Here is a 21,270-nt window from a genome sequence, read left to right as displayed (position 1 = left end):
CATTGTTTAAAAAAAGCATCTAAAAGTTATTTCACAAAAGTGTATTCTAAGGAATGTTCACTGATATTCAATTAAAAAGGTCTATGGTCAAACATATTGGAAAAATACTAGATTCAACCAAGTTGGAAAAAGGCTGATTGAAAGCAGAGATTCTTAACCTTAGCTGTACAAAACAATCATCTGAGGAAATTAAAAAATATGGCTGGGCCTCAATCGAGATATAATGAATTAGAATCTCTATGGGAGTAGAACTTGGGAATCTGACTTTCAAAGAAGTTCCACAGAAGATTTTTATATGTGCCAGTATGGAAAAACAGTTTAAATTTTATAGCTTCTTCAGAGAATAAATCACACAGCAACATGTATTCCTCTGTATTGCTCATGTCTTTACTTATAAAACAAAAGACATGATCTTATTCACAATTTTTCCAGCCTGTAAGCCTATTATCATTGCTCATTTTGCACAAAGGTAAACTACTATGAAATATATATACAACTATGAATCTAAAATGTAAATTACCTTAACAAAGCGACAAAGTCTTACAGCATCTTCCCATTTTGAACTGCTTACATATTCATGGAGAATAGCAGGATATGGTGATATGTTGATGTGAACCAGGGAGCCATCAGCTCTTCTAATAGTTACTTGATTTCCAACAAAACTCACAATATGGGGATTTTTACTAAATTCACTGTTGGAAAAAAAAAAGCAAAGTACAATTTAAAGTTGCATTCTGAGCAAAATTTTTCATGTATATTAAATCTGGGGAGTGGACTATGAAATATACAGGGAGTCTCCAATCTCCAAAAGGCACACCCCCAAAAGTTAACTCCAGGGAGAATGTATATATTCAAAAAAACTTACATGTATTTATTTGAATACATACATTCTCCCTGGAATTAACTTTGAATATAAACATTTGAATATAACTTGCTATATAAAGTAGCAAAAATTATTACATATTTGAGAGCTATTCCTAAGAGGATTTGAAATCATCTTTTTTTTTCTGAGGCTTAAGATAAATCACAACAATAATTAATATAGCTTTAGCTTTTAAAAGTATTAAAGGGTAAACCAATAAAAAGTAAACTACATTCCAAAACTATTTTCTCAGAATAAGAAGAGGTGAGCCAGGCACAGTGACTCACACCTACAGCCTTAACTACTTGGGAAGATCACTTAAGCCCAGGCTGCAGTGAGCCATGATTACACCACTGCATTCCAGCTTTGGCAACAGAGTGTGATCTTGACTCTAAAAATAAATAAATAAAAAGAGATAACCTTTAAATAAAGTGACTAACTTCTTTTCATTAGTTCAAATACTTTTAAAAACACACTATTTTATTTTGATGCTTCTCTGGCTTTGTTAAGGGTTTGAATCTGAATACTAAAAATGAACTCAAAACAGATTTGGAAACTAAGCTAAGGTCTAGAATTAAGAAGCCTTTGTATTCCTATTTTGTCAAGAATAAGAGATCTCCTTGCTATTTCCTAGAGAATTTAGGAATATAAATGCTTTGATTTTCTGAAGCATATAAATTTTAACAAATTTCAGTAACTTTGGTCCTTTCCTACTTTTAATATCAACCAAAAATTCAATTCTAGAGACATTTACATTCTTGAAAGTATTAAAGTCAATGATAATCTGTGACAGAGTTGGCTAGTTGTCACAAGGTTGTGCATCCTGAAAAATCTTAAGAGTGACTAGACTAAAATCACTTGATCACACTGAGAAAACTACCTGAGCTACCATTATACAATATTCAGCTTGAAAATTATATTCATATAAGGGACAAATAAATAATTCATATCATACCACACTTTCAACTTGATTCTGTCACTTAAGTCTCAAGCTAGCTTTAGCCGAACAATTTATTCATCAATAAATCTGACTGATGTGAAAAACACCTTGCAGGATTGAAAATAGAAGCAAAAATATGATACTCAGAGTTTATTTACTACAATACAGAATTATATGCAGTAAAATGTTACCTTGCATCCCCTTCATATAATGTTTTAGGCAAAATGTCTCTGTCCACATAAACTGTATTGGGGTAATACCATACTATAAATCGAGTATCTTGAAGTCCACAAAGGATATTACATGTATCATTCCATGCCAAAGTATGCACCATTGTTCCTTAATTTAAAAAGAATGTTAATGTGCTATTAGCTTTAATATGTAAGAATTAAGAATAGATCTTTAAAATGCCTGACAAACAAAATCCCATAAAATTTCTGTTAGATATGACTCTACTTTCTGATTCTATAATGGTGAAAAACACATACAAAAGAATCACACAATAATTTACAGAAATATTTGAATGCTTTACTTAGAACCCTTATATTTTAAATTTGCAAATATTTCTTTCAGTGACAATTTAGCTGCAGCAGCTAAAGACTTGCTATTCAGTTAATCCTCTTGCCTTCAGGCCATCAAGCTCCAGATGGTCCTCACTGAGGAATACCGTCCCCTCAATATTCAAGAGTCACACTTCTACAGGAGACCCCTAGTCTGCCCGTCAGTGGGACATGACAGAGGTGAAGTCCTGCCTTGTCTCCCTTGGACCTAGCTGTATACCGCTTTCACCAACCCATGGAGTCACCCTGCCCTGACAGCTAGCAAGAGGCCAAGATCCACAGAATAACCACCACTGTCTCTCTGTCAGCAGGAAGCAGTTACAGAAGACTGACTTTTGTCCATTTTCCCCATAGAATTGGGATCTTGGACTCTTGAGGGTGGAAATGTTACAGCAGGTAGCCAGACAGACATGAGCAAGGCAGGAGAGGCCCCTGCCACCAGCACCAGGAATGTCAGGTGACCATCAGGTGATGGTCAGGCTGTTGTTAAGCTGTCTCTCTAAAATAATAATTGGTTGCAGCCAGTGCCAGGGAAAGGTAGTCTCTCAATATAAACGCCAAAACTGGAAATCAGTAGATTCTCAATAAGATCTCAAGAACTAGGTGAGTGGGCTCACACATACGTACTAACAGGCAAAATGGTGGAGGAGTTTAATTGGTATACAAACTTCCTCTAGAAACACTGGAGTGGTAAGGGAAAAACACCTCAAGGGAGCATGTGTATAACTTCAGTAAACACACTGTGCATGTGGCCCCTCCCAGGTGCTGGCAGGCCGCTGGGCATGTGGACAGCCTACCCAAGGGAAGAATCAGGGCAGAAGGGTTGCAACTCCCCAGAAGCATGCCAAAGTATAAAACCCCAAGTCAAAGATCAAACAGTGCACTTGATCTCTCAAGCTGCCTGCTTGCCCTCTTCCAAGTTTACTCTATTTCCTTTCTTTCCTGCTCTAAATCTTTTGAATAGGCTGGGCCCGGTGGGTCATGCCTGTAATCCCAGCACTTTAAGAGACCAAGGCAGATGGATGGCTTGAGCTCAGGAGTTCGAGACAAGCGTGGGCAACATGGTGAAACCTTGTCTCTACCAAAATACAAAAAAAATTAGCTAGATGTGGTGGCACATGCCTGTAGTCCTAGCTACTTGGGAGGCTGAGGCAGGAGAATCACTTGAGCCCAGGAGGCAGAAGTTACGGTGAGCCTTGATCTTGCCACTGCACTCCAGCATAGGTGACAGAGTGAGACCCTATCTCAAATAAAACACAATAAAAATTTAAAAATAAAGCTTTTAATAAACTTTCACTCCTACTCTTTAAAAAATGGGTTAAGTAGCTAAGAAGTATTACAAGATTAAAACATTAAAACATTTCCAGATACAAATTATTTATTACAGCAAATATAAGAAAGTTGACAATTAAAACTTAAAATGTATTCAAATTATTTTACCAAGCTTGATAATTTGTTCTTCCTTCCCAAATCGTTTCACAGAAGTGATACAGAGATCTCTATTTTTATCAATGAAAGCAATTTTTCTATCATTGGTAAGTCCTTTTTGATCCAGAGCAATTTCCAAGATTTCATTCTAAAATTTTTTAAAAATGTAAATACTGGGTTAGTTTTAGTGTTTGACATAAGATCATTTTAATTAATTATAAAATCATTTCCTTTAAGATCAATTAAATGTCATTTACACATTTATAATGATAAAATGTCCCTGTTAAATAATTTTAAACTGCCAACACATTAATCGTTCAAAAGCTGCACTAAAGTACATTTGCCTGACATCCAAGGAAAAGACACCTCTTAAAATACAATAAAATAATATATATTTTGATACTCTGCAGGCTGAGAAACACTCCCATCTATCCTGTCCTACCTTTCGTAGTCAGGGTGAAAGGGTCAGGCAATTCTGAGTATCATATGAGAGGTCTACTTTGATTAATAAGTTGCCTAACAACTATCTGTTAAATATTTGTAAAACAAATTTTGGAAATATGTGGAAATACATCATGTGTCCAGGGCCTTAAATTCTACAGATTCTCTCACATTCATTCTTGCAAAACAGGAAACAAGCTTGTAATGTAGGTATTACTAAATTTACAAATCAGAAGACTAGACTCATACTCACTGAGCAATTTTGCTCAGAAAAAGCCAGTATCAAGTACATATAAACTTGCAACTCAGACTTTTAACTCCAAGATCATTGTTTTTCATCTGCTAGTGAGATGAATTTTACCATAACTTGAAAATGTTTCAATATAGATTCATTTTAATTAAAACCAAGAAAGATTTATTTACTTCCTACAATGTCTGAAGACTTTGGTAGGAATTGTGAATTCAACAAGAATCATGACCACAACATCAAGTCATTGTACCAAAATGAACTATAAAAAACACTTTTTAAAGTAAAACAAAATACAAATATAATTTTATCCAAGTTGATGAATCAATCATATATCAGTTCATAATACATTTTTAAAAATTCAACTCTTTCTAGAATACCATAATTTATATTTTAAGGAAGAAAAGAATTTGGTTTCATATATATCAAAGCATGCATGAAATATAACTCTAGGTATTTTCAAAATGGAAATGTTAACAATAAAGAATTGCTTATCATCGTCATCATCACCATCATCATCAGAACCTAGTGTATTCTTTTAAAAACACTGCTAAACAGATATGACTCTCCTAAGAAATTAAAAATCAAAGATGGACACTAATTATAATAATGCCTATATACACAGGGGAAGAGGGGCTCCCTCACTTCATTCAGCAGGGCTTCCCCCATTTTCCTCTTGTCAAGTCCTACCACCTTCACATAGGTTCTATTCCTCCTGGGTTACTCTTTCTAGTGGGACATAAAAGCAGTTTTGTGTTCATTAGAACCATCTCCCTTGCCCTACACTAATTAATATTCATTTACTAATACACAGACTTGAGTTCTAGTTTGAGCTCTGTTATTATTTGGGAAGATTCTGGATATGAATCTCTTCCACATATAAAATAAAATAGAGTGGGTGATTTTTCTATTATTTAATAGAATGTAAAATTTAAAAATCCTTTGTATTGCATACAAATGTACTGGGTAATTGGGTGAAGTGTGACATGTAGAAGACACTTACATTCTTATAATTAGGAAATTATAAATTTCTTAATTTTAATTGTAAATGAAATTGTAAATTGTAAATTTTATTTACAATTAAATGATTTAATTATAAATTTTATTTACAATTAAATGATTTAATTGTAAATTTTATTTACAATTACATGATTTCAATTGGAAATTTTACTTACAATTACATGATTTCAATTGGAAATTTTACTTACAATTAAATGATTTCAACTGGAAATTTTACTTACAATTAAATGATTTCAACTGGAAATTTTATTTACAATTAAATGATTTCAACTGGAAATTTTATTTACAATTAAATGATTTCAACTGGAAATTTTATTTACAATTAAATGATTTCAATTGGAAATTTTATTTACAATTAAATGATTTCAATTGGAAATTTTATTTACAATTAAATGATTTCAATTGGAAATTTTATTTACAATTAAATGATTTTAATTGTAAATTTCTTAGGAATTTCTTACACTTAGGAAAAGTGTTATAGAAAGAGTTATAAAATTAAAATAAATATTTAACCTTATTAATTGACTCTCAATCCTACTAACAAAAATGACTGCATCTTGAAAAGCTGAGAAATTTACTCCTTTTGATATGCTTAATCTTACTGAAGAGGAAAAACTCTGCTTACATAGTTTTGATTTAAAATGACAATAACGGAGAGGTTATAGGGAAATAAGCACCTCATATATTACCAGTACAAAAGTAAACTGATACACTCTCTTTGGAAGATGACTTCACAATATTTATTAAAATTACAAATTCTCATATTCTTTGACCCAGCAACAATATTTCAAGAATAGATCCCACAGTTACACTGGCACATGTACAAGAAGATGTATATGCAAGGTAATTCATCTTGGCAATACTGTAATATTAATGGCAAAAGATTGGAAACAGTTTAAATTCTGATACATACATAAAATGTTATACCATACAGTGGGAGGAAAAAGGGTTGAGAAAGCACTTTGTGTATAGATATGGAACCATCTCCAGAAAGAGAGTATTATATGAAAAAAGCAAAGTGTAAAACTGTTTGTTACATTTTTGTAAAAGGGGAGGAAGAGAACATATATCAGTTTTGTTGGTACATACACTAAAAATCTCTGGAAGAATATATAAGAGATTAATAACAATGGTTACTTATTTGGTGGAGAGGCACCACAGTGATGAATAATAGGTATAGTAGGGAGACTACCACTGTATACTTTTTAATGCTTTTTGATTTCTGAACCATATGAATGTGTTTGTTATTCAAATTTAAAACTAGTGCCAGGCGTGGTGGCTCACATCTGTAATCTTAGCACTTTGCGGGGCTGAGGCGAGTGGATTGCTTGAGCTCAGGAGTTCGAGACCAGCCTGGGCAACATGGCGAAACCCTGTCTCTTCCAAAAACAAACAAAAAAAATCAATTACAAAAAATATATATAATTTTGAGTAACATTTCACTAGAAGTATTAATAAAACTAAAAGTGTCTCTAGACCCTAGCACATCAGTAATTTAGAAGGATAACTCAATGCAATGTGCTTCTTTTTCTAAGGCTAAAAATCAGAAACCAATAAACAACTTAAAATTCAGGGTATTTTGTACTTTGTATAGAGATTTCTTACTACAGTCTTAAAACCTAAAGAAAATGCTGGCTAAGAATAGGTCAATGAGAAAACTGCAAGATATTTAGAAACACAAATACATTTTTATATACTGACAGGTGCTAAAATTTTAATCAAAAAAGAACATGCAACTGAAAAGCAGTGAAGAGTTTGACAACAGACATATAAGTCAGATTCTTTTATTCAACTAATTTGCATGTATAGTTTTCTATCACGAACTTTACCAGTGCTTAGTCTTTAACTGTGACATTTTTAGGTGAAATAGTCAACAGAGAATGCACATTGATTTTAAATAAAAAACTAATTCCTTTGTGTCCTCTTTAAAATGAAAACATTAATTTTGAAAAGGAAGTAAATAAACAGTGGCTATTTACATTAGAAGTAGTTAATGTCCATTACCTTATGAGAAAGAAACTTTCCATCACCTAAAGGCTTTCCAGTTGATGCCTCAAAGAGGAAGATTACTTGAAAAAAAGTAGAACATTAATGAATGCGTTATATTAGAATTTTTACTGGTAAAATTCAGTGAAACTACTATAATCCTTATGAGAAATTATTTACCTCTCTAGACCACAGAGAGTTAAATAATTCAGCACAGAAGAGCAGCAGCATCCAATTTTAATTTATTAATGTGGTCACATTTCTTATGAAAACAATAAAACTGAATACTTCTTCCTAAAACACATTCCCTAATTAGAATTTTTATTAATGGTATGGCATCAATGCTCAACAATGGGAAGTCCAAATGTGAATGTAATTTATAATTCTGATAACTTTGATTTAAACTAATACAACACCATAGAGTAGAGGCCAAAGGAAAACTTCCTCTTTGTCCTTTGAAGGTTAGCTGAAAATCAACTCATAAAAGGCAGATTAATAGGAGAAATGGTATACAATTTTATTAACTTGCATGGGAGAGAATCAGAGTGATTACCCTACCATACAATGGGGTGCAGATGGTTAAAAGCCACTTCTTCCCCTTCTTAAGAGAAATGGAGATGGGGAAGTGTGGATGGTTTTAGAATGGGTAGTAAATGATTTCTAAGGGAATTCAGTGGGCATGAAGAATATTCAGTGGCCTGGAACCGTCTGCTTGGCCCACAGAGCACACAATGATTTGTGACAAAAGTCTGCTCAAGTGTGTTGACAGCTTTCTGTATTTCTTCCTGCAATATGAGTTTAGTTAATGAAAACTCAAGGAAGGGACCAAAGAGAATTGTTGTCTTCTTTGGTGGGTCTGAAGTTGAGGTAGATAAGGGAACTTCAGCACAGCATGTCAAAGCACCATATTTTGGGGTGTCAGTTTCTAGGCCCCAACAATAGACCATCATATTCCACAAAGGAAAAAACATGTTGAATGTCTACTATAATGCCAGGCAACATGTTATGTGCTGCTCAGTTTTCTATTATTAATATGCTACTCTGATATAATCAATAATTTATCTGGTCTTTGTCCTGGAGCTTCAAAAACGCTGAGACTTTCCTGAGTGATTAGAGTATCTGTATTATTGCTAGTGAGGAGACTCTTGGTGGGACCCTAGATAGCTTCAGGATAGGGGCTGATAATCAGATCAAGCATGTGCTTAGAGGGTCTGAACTTTCAGGTTCCCAGTCTCTAGAGATGGGAAGCGGGCTGGAGACTGGGTTCATCATGTGGCCAATGATTTAATTAACCATGTCAATGTAATAAAACCCCATACAAATTCTGAATGCCAAAGCTCAGTGGAGCTTCCTGGTTACTGAATACACTGACGAGCTGGGAAGATGATGTGTCCTGAGAGGAGAGGACACAGAAACTCTGTGTCCATCCTTTATAATAAAACTGTAATAATAAGTATAGCTTTCCTGAGTTCTGTGAGTCATTTTAGTGAATTATCAAATTTGAAGGCATTGTGGGAATCCCTGAATTTGCAGCTAGTTGGTCAGAAAAGTAGGCAGCTGCAGTGGGGTTGGGGGAGCGTTAGACTTGTGACTGTCATCTGAAATAGGAGCAGCCTTGTGGAAGACTGTGCCCTTAAGCTTTGGTGTCTGCATTAACTCCGGGTAGTGTAGAAATGAATTGCAGTATACCCAGTTGAGATGAAAATGGAATAGTTGGTATCAGGTTACTGAAACATATGGTTTGGGAAGAGAAAGGATGAAAGGGCAGGGGATGAAGAACTTCAGATTCCTCAGTGGCCATGGGGTCACCCAGGATATGAAACACCATCTATGCTGCAATCAGTTATTGGAGGCAAAAGTTACTGATGAAATTTAGAGATGATGCATACATCTTCTGGGGAACTGGCTCACTAAATGCATAGGAAAATGCAAAACAGTAAGAAAAAAGAGAAATATACAATCTCTTGGTAATTGCTATCTATAATATAACAGCTAAAAATGAAAGGAAGAGATGAATCAAATATAAATTCTGGCCAGTCTAAATTATGGCCTCTAGCCTCAGGGCCCCGACTGAAGGAATGAATGTGTTGGGAAAGACACTGGATTCTTGCCAGTTCAAGGAACAGGCACTAACCTCAGAGTCATTTTCAAAGGAAAAAGTTATGCTGAAACAAATCATGAAAAAGACTAAAATGATCCATAAGAGAATGGGGACAGGCAGAAGGAATTGTCTAGAAACTCATCCAAACTGGGAAAAAAATCTTTAAACAGTTATTAAGAAATACAGTGTGGTCCGGGCTTGGTGGCTCACGCCTGTAATCCCAGCACTTTGGGAGGCTAAGGCGGGCAAATCACAAGGTAAGATTGAGGCCATCCTGGATAACACAGTGAAACCTCATCTCTACTAAAAATACAGAAAATTAGCCAGGCGTGGCGGCCTGCGCCTGTAGTCCCAGCTACTCGGGAGGCCGAGGCAGGAGAATGGCGTGAACCCAGGAGGCGGAGCTTGCAGTGAGCCGAGATCACGCCACTGCACTCCAGCCTGGGTGACAGAGCGAGACTCCATCTCAAAAAAAAAAAAGAAAACACAGCGAACAAAAGTATAAAAACCCTGGAAGACAACCTAGGCAATACCATTCTGGACATGCGAACAAGGAAAGATTTCATGACAAAGATGCCAAAAACAATCACAACAAAAGCAAAAATTGACAAATAGAATCTAATTAAATTTAAGACCTGCACAGCAAAAGAAACTATCAACAGAGTAAATAGACAACCTACAGAATAGAAGAAAATTTCTGCAAACTGTGCATCTGATAAAACTCTAATATCCAACATCTATAAGGAACTTAACAAATTTTCAAGAAAAAAAACATTAAAAATTGGGCAAAGGACAGGAACAGACACTTAAAAGACATACATGTGGCCAACAAACATATGAACGAAAGCACAATATCACTGATCATTAGAGAAATACAAATCAAAACCACAATGAAATACCATTTCATACCAGTCAGAATGGCTATTATTAAAAAGTCAAAAAATAACAGATGCTGGTGAGTTGTGGAGAAAAGGGAATAGCTTAACACTGTTGGTGGGAGTATAAATTAGTTCAATCATTGTGGAGAGGAGTGTGGCAATTCCTCAAAGAGCTAAAAACAGAGCTACCATTCAACCCAGCAATCCCATTACTGGGTATATACCCAAAGGAATATAAATCAGTCTACCATAAAGACATATGCATGCAAATGTTCACTGCAACACCTATCTACAATGGCAAAGACATGGAGTCAACTTAAATGCCCATCAATGACAGATCTGATAAAGAAAATGTTGCACATATACACCATGGAATACTGTGCAGCCATAAAAAAGAACAGATCATGTCCTTTGCGGGAATGTTGATGGAGCTGGAGGCCATTATCCTTAACAAACTAATGCAGAAACAGAAAACCAATTACCACATGTTCTCACTTATAAGTGGGAGCTAAATAATGAGAACTCATGGACACAAAGAGGGAAACAGAGCCTGGGGGCTTGAGGGTGAAGAGTGGGAGGAGGGAGAGGATCAGAAAAAATAATTATTGGGTACTAGGCTTAGTAACTAGGTGATGAAATAATTTGTACAATAAACCCCTATGACACAACGTTTACCAATGTAACAAACCTACACATGTACCCTGAACCTAAAACAAAATTTTTTTGGTTGTTTTTTAAAGAAATGGGGTGAAAAAGCAAACGCTGATGGGGGTAAAATGAAACGAAAGAGAAAGGAGAGAGTCAAGGGACTCATCATAGCAGTGTGGGAGTCTGGGATCAAAACACAGAGGTTGGGTGGACCAATGGGGCAGTCCTGCTAGTGCCCCAACATTTAAGAGTGCTAAGCAAATCTGCTTTATTCATCTTAGTTTGGAAGAATTTGGAAAGCAGAAAGGCAAAGATGGCAACAAGAAACCTGACCTTGAATTACCTGGAGCAATGGTCTACCAATTTAATCAAGAAAAAGATTCAGGAAAGAGCCTGGGTTCCTTGGCTCAATTCTGAGCTGCGGACCCAACACCTTAAGCACATGAATAGGCAAAATGGTCAGGGGGTAGAGAGGAGAAGACTCTAGACATCTTGATGCAAAAGTGCCATGTACTTTGGTCCAAAACCCCCTGGTGAAGTCCTAAAGGAGACTACAATTAAATTGAGAGAGTACAGAAGTACAAGCGTTGGTAGAAGAAAGGTGAAAGTTTGAATGAAAACTGGAGAGTTTAAACAGACTTTATGTGAAGAGGCTGCATCTCCTTTACCTGAATGTTTCATGGGAATAGATACTATGTCTGACCAGAACACTTCCCCCACCTACTACTGAAAGTCCTAATGGGGCCGGGCTCACACCTGTAATCCTAGCATTTTGGGAGGCTGAGGTGGGCAGATCACTTGAGGTTAGGAGTTTGAGACCAGTCTGGCCAACATGGTAAAACCCCACCTCTCCTAAAACTATGAAAAATTAGCTGGGCGTGGTGGCGCATGCCTGTAATACTAGCTATTCAGGATGCTGAAGCAGGAGAATCATTTGAACCTGGGAGAAGGCTGCAGTGAGCCGACATCATGCCACTGCACTCCAGCCTGGGCAACAGAGTGAGACTGTGCCTCAAAAAAAGGAAAAAAAAAAAGAAAGTCCTAATGGGAGTCACAACTAGATTGAGAGGATATAGAAATGCAAGAGCTAATGGCATTAAGGCGAAAGTTTTGGATGAAAATTTGTATATTTAAACAAAATTTTTTTTTTTTTTAGAAGGAGTTTTTGCTCTTGTTGACCAGGCTGGAGTGCAGCGGTGCGATCTCAGCTCACTGTAAATTCTGCCTCCTGGGTGCAAGCGATTCTTCTGCCTCACCCTCCCAAATAGCTGGGACACCGGCTAATTTTTTTGTAAAAAGACGGGGTTTCGCCATGTTGGCCAGGCTGGTCTTGAATTCCTGACCTCAGGTGATCCGCCTGCCTTGGCTTCCCAAAGTGCTGGGATTACAGATGTAAGCCACCACGCCTGGCCCCAAACGAGCTTTATGTTAAGTAGTTGTGCCTCATTTGCCAGAATGTATTATGGGGACTGATATTATGTCTGACTGGAGAGCGTTTCCTCTATCAAGTAATGTGAAACAGAAAGCATGTAAATCCACCCTTTAAGCAATATTAATTGGGAATGCAAAATGGGAATCAATAAGATTACCCAAGTTCAACAGGCCTTGAATATCAATCAGTATATGAACTAGTATGGACGAATTCTCTATACAATAACCCTGGGTAGAATACAGACTGGAACTTACAGGGGAAAGCCTATGAACACCTCTCAGTGAAAATTACTGGGATTCTGGACTAGAGAATTCCCATCTGGGGGCAATTACTAGCTTGCTATCTGACATTAATTGAAACTGACCCTATAACCGAAGAATAGAAAATAATCTTGAAATCTAATGTACCCATAGTATCTTGGGTGACACTGGAGACAGATTCTACTAGGAAAGGCAATGCCCAGAAGAGTTTCTAATAAAATGGAAATATATTGAGTAGGAACACATTACTGGGAAATACAAAAAGTTACAGTGTATTCATGAGTCTACCTGCTTTGACTGACTTTGGAACCACTTGAGGAGCTGCCAAATTCTGTTGACACTCGGACAGTGGCCTATAAACAGCTCTCAATTAACCAACACATAGTTGCTTGGTTTATGAATAACAGTTCTATTGTGAACATACAACATTTTATTTGTAAGGCCACCCCCTGACAGAAGAAGGTGAAAACAAATAAGTGTGGTGGGCTGCACTGCATGCTGTTTGCCTCGATATCTGAGTTTTAATTAACTTGCAGGCCATGGTCACATGGTCAGGCAAGAAGGACAATGGAAAACTGGCCTGTTATACGAATGCCCATATAGGGTACAGCCTTCAAGGAACTTACTATGGGAACTTGATGGGTGCATTAAGGTATGGCATATCAATGCTTATCAGGAGACTTCCCCTTCTAGGTCCAAAAGGTGATTGGAATTGATGAGGAAATACCTCAGGATGCCTGCTTGAGGTGGCCCCCTTGGGTATATGAAGCAAGTGAACACGGGGAGCTGCAGCAATGCAGAGATGAACTGAATCTAGAAATGTTCCTCTCAAACCCTCTGAGGCACAAAATACCAGCAAGAACTTTCTGTCTGCCCATGACAGACTGCAGATGGCTATAGGGCAGATTCCCCAGGAGGAAAGCCCTACATATAGCTGGAAACCTGGACTCATGCCAGTAGCCCTGGAGGGCTACAAAAGGGTCCTGAGATGAATAGATGCTGACTCTGCACTAGGCTTTGTTTAACCAGTGGTAGCCTGGCAAATACTGAGGGAACTATAAAAGAATCAGCAGAGAAGATAACGCATTGATTTGGACTACTTAGTCACATTTCACCAGACCAAGGAACATACTTTACAATCCATAATGTCCAACAATGGGCAGAGAGATATCTTCCCCAGAGTAATAGTTTGGTAAAGAATCAGAATGGTAAGCTAAAACAGTGGTTTTCTAAAACAGGGGAAAGCATGAAGAACTGGTTTGCATGCCTGCATGAGTTTGGATTCAGCAAGAGAGAAGCAAAGAGATAGATTCCTGCACTAGATAGATTCCTCTGTTTTTTTTTGTTTTGTTTTGTTTTGAGACAGAGTCTCGCTCTGTCACCCAAACTGCAGTGCAGTGGCACGATCTCAGCTCACTACAACCTCGGCTCACTGCAACCTCCGCCTCCCAAGTTCAAGTGATTCTCCTGCCTCAGCCTCCTGAGTAGCTGGGATTACAGGTGCGTACCACCATGGCTGGCTAATTTTTGTATTTTTAGTAGAGACAGGGTTTCACCATGTTGGTCAGGTTGGTCGAACTCCTGACCTTGTGATCTGCCCACCTCGGCCTCCTTTTGTTTTTTTGATAGATCTCAGGGAGAGGGGGAGGGGAAAGGAGGATGCTGGTATGGCAAAACACTTCTTTCTTTCTTCCTTATATCACCTTCTCCTACCTGACACCATGGTCCCAAGACCAGGGCTACCACTACAAATGCCAGAAGCAGGGATGGTTCCCAAGAAAGAAACTGTAACTATACTTTTAAGCCTTAATGTCAAAATTCCTAAGGACCTGATAGGATGGGTTGTGCCTTCACTACATCTGGAGATTTGGGGTTTAATAGTGAATGCAGCTTTATTGGCGGGTAGAGGAAACAGCCTGTTTGCTCTGTACAAATGGATAGGAGAAATAATAGCTGAGAGTAAAGAAATGAATAAATGGCTTATGCAATAAGTAAAATACTACATTAATGCTTCAAAAGAGGCTCAGAGCAAAAGAATGATATTGTTTCTTGGCTTAATTACAGCTGATACATAAGAAGATGAAGCCATATATTGCTGAGACCTCTCCTGCTTGGAACTTGACAAATTTGAATGGAATCCTGCAAACCTCAGAGGTCTAAACTTGAAGACAAGTTGGTCACATAACATGATGATGGACTGGACTAATTATTTTGTTTTTTGTTTTTTGGGTTTTTTTGTTTGTTTGTTTTTTTGAGACGGAGTCTCACTCTGTCGCCCAGGCTGGAGTGCAGTGGTGTGATCTCGGCTCACTGCAAGCTCCACCTCCCGGGTTCACGCCATTCTCCAGCCTCAGCCTCCTGAGTAGCTGGGACTACAAGCACCCGCCACCACACCTGGCTAATTTTTTGTATTCTAGTAGAGACGGAGTTTCACCATGTTATCCAGGATGGTCTCAAGATCCTGACCTCGTGATCCGCCCACCTCGGCCTCCCAAAGTGCTGGGATTACAGGTGTGAGTCACTGTGCCTGGCCCAGACTGGACTAATTATTAATGACTAGTAGAACTCTAGTAATGTGCTAGTGTCTTCTGACTCCTATTTTACAATATGGTATAACACTGGAATTGTTGCTAAGAGTATAAATACTCATAGTGATGATCGAATGTACTGGGAATGGAATTAAAAGCCTCCTATCTCTACCCAATATTGATTCCTCCAAACATTAGGCATACTCATGCTGGTCCTATTGACAGGAATTATCCTTTTGCCATAAGGGATCCATGGTCATAGACCAGGGGGTGATCTGTACTTGAATAATTTATCTGGTCTTAGTCCTGGGCTCCTGGCAGGTAGCTTCAAAAATGCTTGGGATTTTCTGAGTGATAGAAGTGTCTTTGTTATCCTAATAAGGTGACTCTGGTGAGCCCCTAGATAGCTTCAGGATAGTGGCTGGTCACCAGAAAGACCAATCTCATGTTCAGAGGGTTGAGCACTTTCAGCCCTCCACCCCACCAGCAACCTCTTGAGAAGGGACCTGGAAACTGAGTGCAATCACATACTTATATTTATTTATGAATACCAATATGGCCTAGATTTTTAAACAGAAAATTTAAGTTATTCATACCTTTCTTTCAATTAACTTAAAATATGAATTTAAAAATATAAACAAATTAAATAGTTCAATGAAGTGCAATATTTACTATGTTACCAAATGAAGAAAAAGGGAATATTTAAAAAGATCAAAAACTTAAACATTAATATATGTTTTTAGGACCACAACATTAAGTTCAAACTCTCTACCAACAGCTACTGTAAAGATTTTTTTTCTTATTACTGATCTTTGATGTTGTGACAATATCTATTTGTTCCATTAACTGGATATAGTATGACAACTTTAGCTGTTTAATTAACTCATGTTTTGAAAACAAATTAGAAAGCTCATAATTCTTTTTCTATAAAGTTGATGTATTGGTAGAAAATGTAAGTTAATTTATGAAAATTTTATAGTGTTAACAAATTTTCATATTTGACAGGAAAAATTATAAAAATGTACTTACTTTTTTCATCAGCTTTGTCTCTTATTGCTATGGTATCATTACTCAAAGATACAGTCTGTGCATTCAGAATATCTGTTCTCATTCCAGGAAATTTTGGAGATGAAATAAAGCGCCCTTCATATGAATATAAATAGATACTACTACCATCTACAAGAAGAAAATGTCTAAAAAATAAAGAATAGAAATAGATTCTCAAATAGGAGTATATTATATTTTCGTTTTTATATTACAGAATAGTTAATCCTTGGGAAAAAAATCTAAATCTTACAATTAATATAAATGTGTAGATATATAAGGAATAAAACATTTCAAACACTGAAAACCAGCATTGGTTGTTTTGGTTTGTTTTCTCGGTTTTTGTGTTATTATGAAGTAGGAAAAGAAAAATGAAAAGGTCCATAATCATCACCCTATACACTAAAATTTTGACTTCTTTTACATTATACCCACAATTCATTTCCTTTCCTAAAGAAGATTCTATACAAAGACAATAAAAAAACTTAGAGTTTACAATACAGTCATGTTAACGCCAGGTGCTATTTGTTTCATGAAACAGTCTTAATATATATTTTATAACTAAAGATTATGCTAAAAATAATTAAAGATTAAATAGTGGTTAAATTCTAAAGTATTGAAAATGACTAAAAAAAAACATTATTTATTAAAATAAGGTAGTTGTGACTTTAAAATCATATGGTGACTATCAGTATGTATTCATATTTAAAAACTCATATTTTTTTGCCAAAGGGTCAGATTCATTTGCTATGTTGACAACCATATTTAAGGCATAGGGCTCTCTGTTGTTACTTTTTTATTAACTCGAAACATAAATATTTTATGGCTGTTATATTTTTCCTTTGAAAATTTATGAATATTGTACAAAATAATTCAAGCAATACAGAGAAAACAAAAGACCTCTTGAGATCCTACCTCCATAGAGATAACTATGGCAATAGTATATTGCTTTACTAACTCACTCATTCCCAAATATACATTTGTTTCAAATTATTCACTGTTTTAAAGAATGTCTACAGTGTATATACACCTCCATATGTCTGCCCTACTTATTTCCTTAGTTCAGCTTCTAGAAATGCAATTGCTGGATTAAAGAACATACATTTAAAATGTTTAAATATATATTGTTATACTGCCCTTTGAAAAGTTGTATTGATTTACACACATACTATGGCTATATTGGTGTGCCTGTTTCCTTAATGCTGAAGACATTATTACTTTTCAAAATCTTATGTTTAATGTTTTAAATATCCTTGATTCAGAATTGGTTCTTGATTTAGGAATTGCTAATTGTTCTTTTTTTGCTATGGAAACAAAAAGGAAATAAATGCCAAAACCAATGAAAAATTAGTATCTAATGAACACCAACTATATACACTTCAATGAAATTAATACTTGAGGATTGGTAGGTAGTTTATTTAATTGAAGGGTTTGGCCCTTACACACTAGTGTATGGTCATACATATTGGTTTATGAAAACAATACTTGCTGAACTTGACAAAGTGACATATATTAGTATATATTCCTTTGTCTCTGTACTAAAAGTATTTTCGTTTCCAAATAAGACACTATAGCTTTTAACCTACTTGTGAGTAAACACCCTGTTTCAAGGGGCAAACATCTCTAATTGCATAAATAGACCAATGACAGGCAGTGACTAAATTTTTTGGCTATTTATGCCATTAATATATGTCTTTATTAAGAGTATACTCAATAAATACATTTATAAATAATGTATAAATGAATTTATTTGGAACTGTTAGAGTAAAAAGCATTTCAGATATATGTTTTTTAGATAGCTGACATCTTATCTTTTAAATGACAAAAATGACTTATTTTTAAAAATTTATGGTATAACTAAACAATTCATATATTTCAATTTCATTAAATAGATAACATAAAATTTGATATAACAGTTTATTGGTCACTCAAGGTCATCAATACGGTGATCACATTTTTCACTATTTAACTGATAACTTTGATACTCATAAGAATCTGTTGGTGTGCAGAATCCTTATACTACTCAGCTATACAGTTCTGTGCTTTTAGTTTTCTCCATGTTCCCTTGCCAGGCAGCCACTTTTCTTCCTGTCATTGTGCCAGCCTCTAGCAGTCCACCAGTACCATTCTTCTTCTGGTTTTCTATTTATAAAAAGCTGTGGGCTAGAAAACCTGATAATAAACACTATTAAGAGCTGTCTACATGATGAGTAAAGGGATGAGGAATAAAGCCCATGGTTTTGGGGCAAATGTTTTATGGATAGATATTTTAGGTAACTGTCGATCATATTTTCACAATTTTTAACAAGCTTTATTGGGTTGTAGCTAAGTCCTCCTCTGATTCAGTAGGCTATTGGCTGTACGCAAGAGACTAATTGACAGTTTTCATGGAAAAGTGTGGGTTCTTGAGTAATAGCTATTCCTAATTTACTCCAGTTAATTGCCTGGCATTTCTTAGTCCTGTATACACTGAATGTCTTAGTAGAGAAAACTAGTTTTCAAACTTCAGGTCACAGCCCAGTAGGCCCATGAAACCAAAGAGTTTCAACCAATATTTAAAACAAAGCAGAACAGAAAATAGGGGGGCCATGAGGTAAAAACTCTTTACTAGTTATTTACCTGTGCTGCTCCCATTCTCTCATGTCATCACTCGGATATTTACCTGTAATGAGTTTATTCTCATCATTTAAAATAAATAGCTTTAAAATTTGTTTCAATTTCTAATACCGTAAATACTGATATATTTAACCCACATATAACCCTCAGTAATTTTCTAAGAATGTTAAGAAATTCAGAGACTAAAATGTTTCAGAATCATTGATTTAAAAAACTTATTTATTCTTTTCTTTTTATTCTAAAATGTATAATAGAAACAGATTGGTTCTAAATGATTAGTATATCATTCTTTTAATTGGATGTTTTTATTAAAGAGCGCTTTAATGCTATTTATTTTAACCCCAGATCCAACAGTTAAACATAATAAATTACCTTTCTGCCTGCAGAATTAAACTAACAGTTCCTTCTTTGAGATCAAATATAATTGGTGTGTTCCAGTTCTTCGTGCTAAAAGACAAGTAAAATGGATATGTATTAACATTTAAAATAGCAAATACTTTTAAATAAGTAGATAGGTATTCATTTTAAATAAAGTGACTTCAGTTTCATAGTAATTATATACATACTTCTATTACAGCATTTGGTGCATTGTTCTGAAATTATTCATTGATGTGTCTGTATCTCCAACTAAAAAGCAGAGACTCTGTATCCCCAGCAATTAGCACATAATGGGAATCCAATAAATGTTTACTAGAGGTATTACAACACGTGAATTGAGGAATTCTAAGTTTGAGTTCTGCCATTTATCAGCTCTGTGAGTTTGGGCAAGTCATCTAATGATTTCTCATTAAAAAAAACAGCAGCAGCATGGCATAATGAAGAGATGATAGCTTTTTGTTAGACATATCTGGATTAGAAATATGGCTTCACCACCTGTCAGCCACTTGATCTTAAGCTTAACCTGCTAAGCATTAGTTTCCTTATTTGTAAAATGGGGATAATGATGACTTGCATAGTGTCTGGCAAACTACCTGTTATAAAGCAGGTACCAGGCAAACAGAAACTATAATAACAGTAATATGATGAACATGATTATTTTTCCTGCAGACCTCCCAATGTTATTGTTGGGTTGAAATGAAAATATTTCTGTGAAGCATTCTGTAAACTCTAAAATACTATATAAATGTAAGCCATGAACATGCTTATTGAATACATTGATTAATAAATGAACAAGCAAATCATTTTGTTTTTATAGGGTAACATGAATCAAAGATTTGGGTGGGTAAAGAGAACATTTACAAACAGAAAAACCCATCCTTAAATAATAAAAGTTGTTCCACAGCTTAAAATAAGTTTTATTACTTCTATATATTCTGAATTTCAGTAACTTTCATAAAGCAAGTTCTCTAAATCAGATTAAATCTCATGTTCAAATCCAGAAGATGGAGGAGGGAAGGGGAAGGAAGCAGTGAGTAAGCAAACAGGTAGGCAACTAATCTTGACTAATGCAAAGATTCTGATAATAATTTCAGTAAGTAAATACATGGACAAGGCAAAATAACAAATAAATAACTGCTAATAATTAGTGATCATTAGTTACTGATTATTAATTAGTCTGGGGTTCATAGATATGATAAAGATATATATGCTTTTGCACTTTAGAAAAAATATCACAAAATGCTTTACTAATTAACCTTCATTCTTTGTCAAGAAAGTTGATAAGGAAAGTAGTGATTATGTGAGGGTTTTTTTAATGTCCCCTTAGAAAATATCTGAGATTCTTGGCCGGGCGCGGTGGCTCAAGCCTGTAATCCCAGCACTTTGGGAGGCCGAGACGGGCGGATCACGAGGTCAGGAGATCGAGACCATCCTGACTAACACGGTGAAACCCCATCTCTACTAAAAAATACAAAAAACTAGCCGGGCGAGGTGGCGGGCGCCTGTAGTCCCAGCTACTCCGGAGGCTGAGGCAGGAGAATGGCGTACACCCGGGAAGAGGAGCTTGCAGTGAGCTGAGATCCGGCCACTGCACTCCAGCCTGGGCGACAGAGCCAGACTCCGTCTCAAAAAAAAAAAAAAAAAAAAAAAAAAAGAAAATATCTGAGATTCCTGACAACTGAGAGATACATAAATGTCATGAAAATATAGACTCCCGAAGCTATAAATGCTGAATAGAATAAGAATATTAATATAATTATCTGAAAAATCAAATGAAAATTTAATATAGAATGCTTATATATTGTTTTCTTTTTCTGGAACTTCTTTTCATATAAACCAGTAAACTACTTGCATGTCTGTTTTTAAAATTATATTTTTATTACTAAAAACGAGCCAACAGT

The 21,270-nt window shown here is 35.8% G+C and overlaps 1 protein-coding gene across 6 annotated transcripts in view; it reads right to left on the bottom strand.

The window, feature by feature from the left end:
• IFT80 (intraflagellar transport 80) overlaps nt 1–21,270 on the bottom strand; it is a 152,596-nt gene that overhangs the window by 31,959 nt on the left and 99,367 nt on the right. For all 6 annotated transcript variants that reach the window (XR_004435284.1, XM_033202814.1, XM_033202803.1 and 3 more), the window contains 6 exons: nt 19,364–19,438; nt 16,361–16,524; nt 7,503–7,567; nt 3,803–3,938; nt 1,994–2,141; nt 521–692 (listed from right to left, as the gene is read on the bottom strand). Coding sequence is in view for 5 of the 6 variants with exons in the window: in XM_033202814.1 (XP_033058705.1) it covers nt 521–692; nt 1,994–2,141; nt 3,803–3,938; nt 7,503–7,567; nt 16,361–16,524; nt 19,364–19,438 (760 nt within the window). In the remaining variant the exon portion in view is untranslated. The remainder of the gene's footprint in view (nt 1–520; nt 693–1,993; nt 2,142–3,802; nt 3,939–7,502; nt 7,568–16,360; nt 16,525–19,363; nt 19,439–21,270) is intronic.

Source organism: Trachypithecus francoisi, unplaced genomic scaffold, assembly GCF_009764315.1.
Source record: "Trachypithecus francoisi isolate TF-2019V2 unplaced genomic scaffold, Tfra_2.0 Lachesis_group0, whole genome shotgun sequence".
Classification (NCBI taxonomy): domain Eukaryota; kingdom Metazoa; phylum Chordata; class Mammalia; order Primates; family Cercopithecidae; genus Trachypithecus; species Trachypithecus francoisi.
Note: the sequence above shows the minus strand (reverse complement) of the source record. Positions and strands in the feature narration are given on the sequence as shown.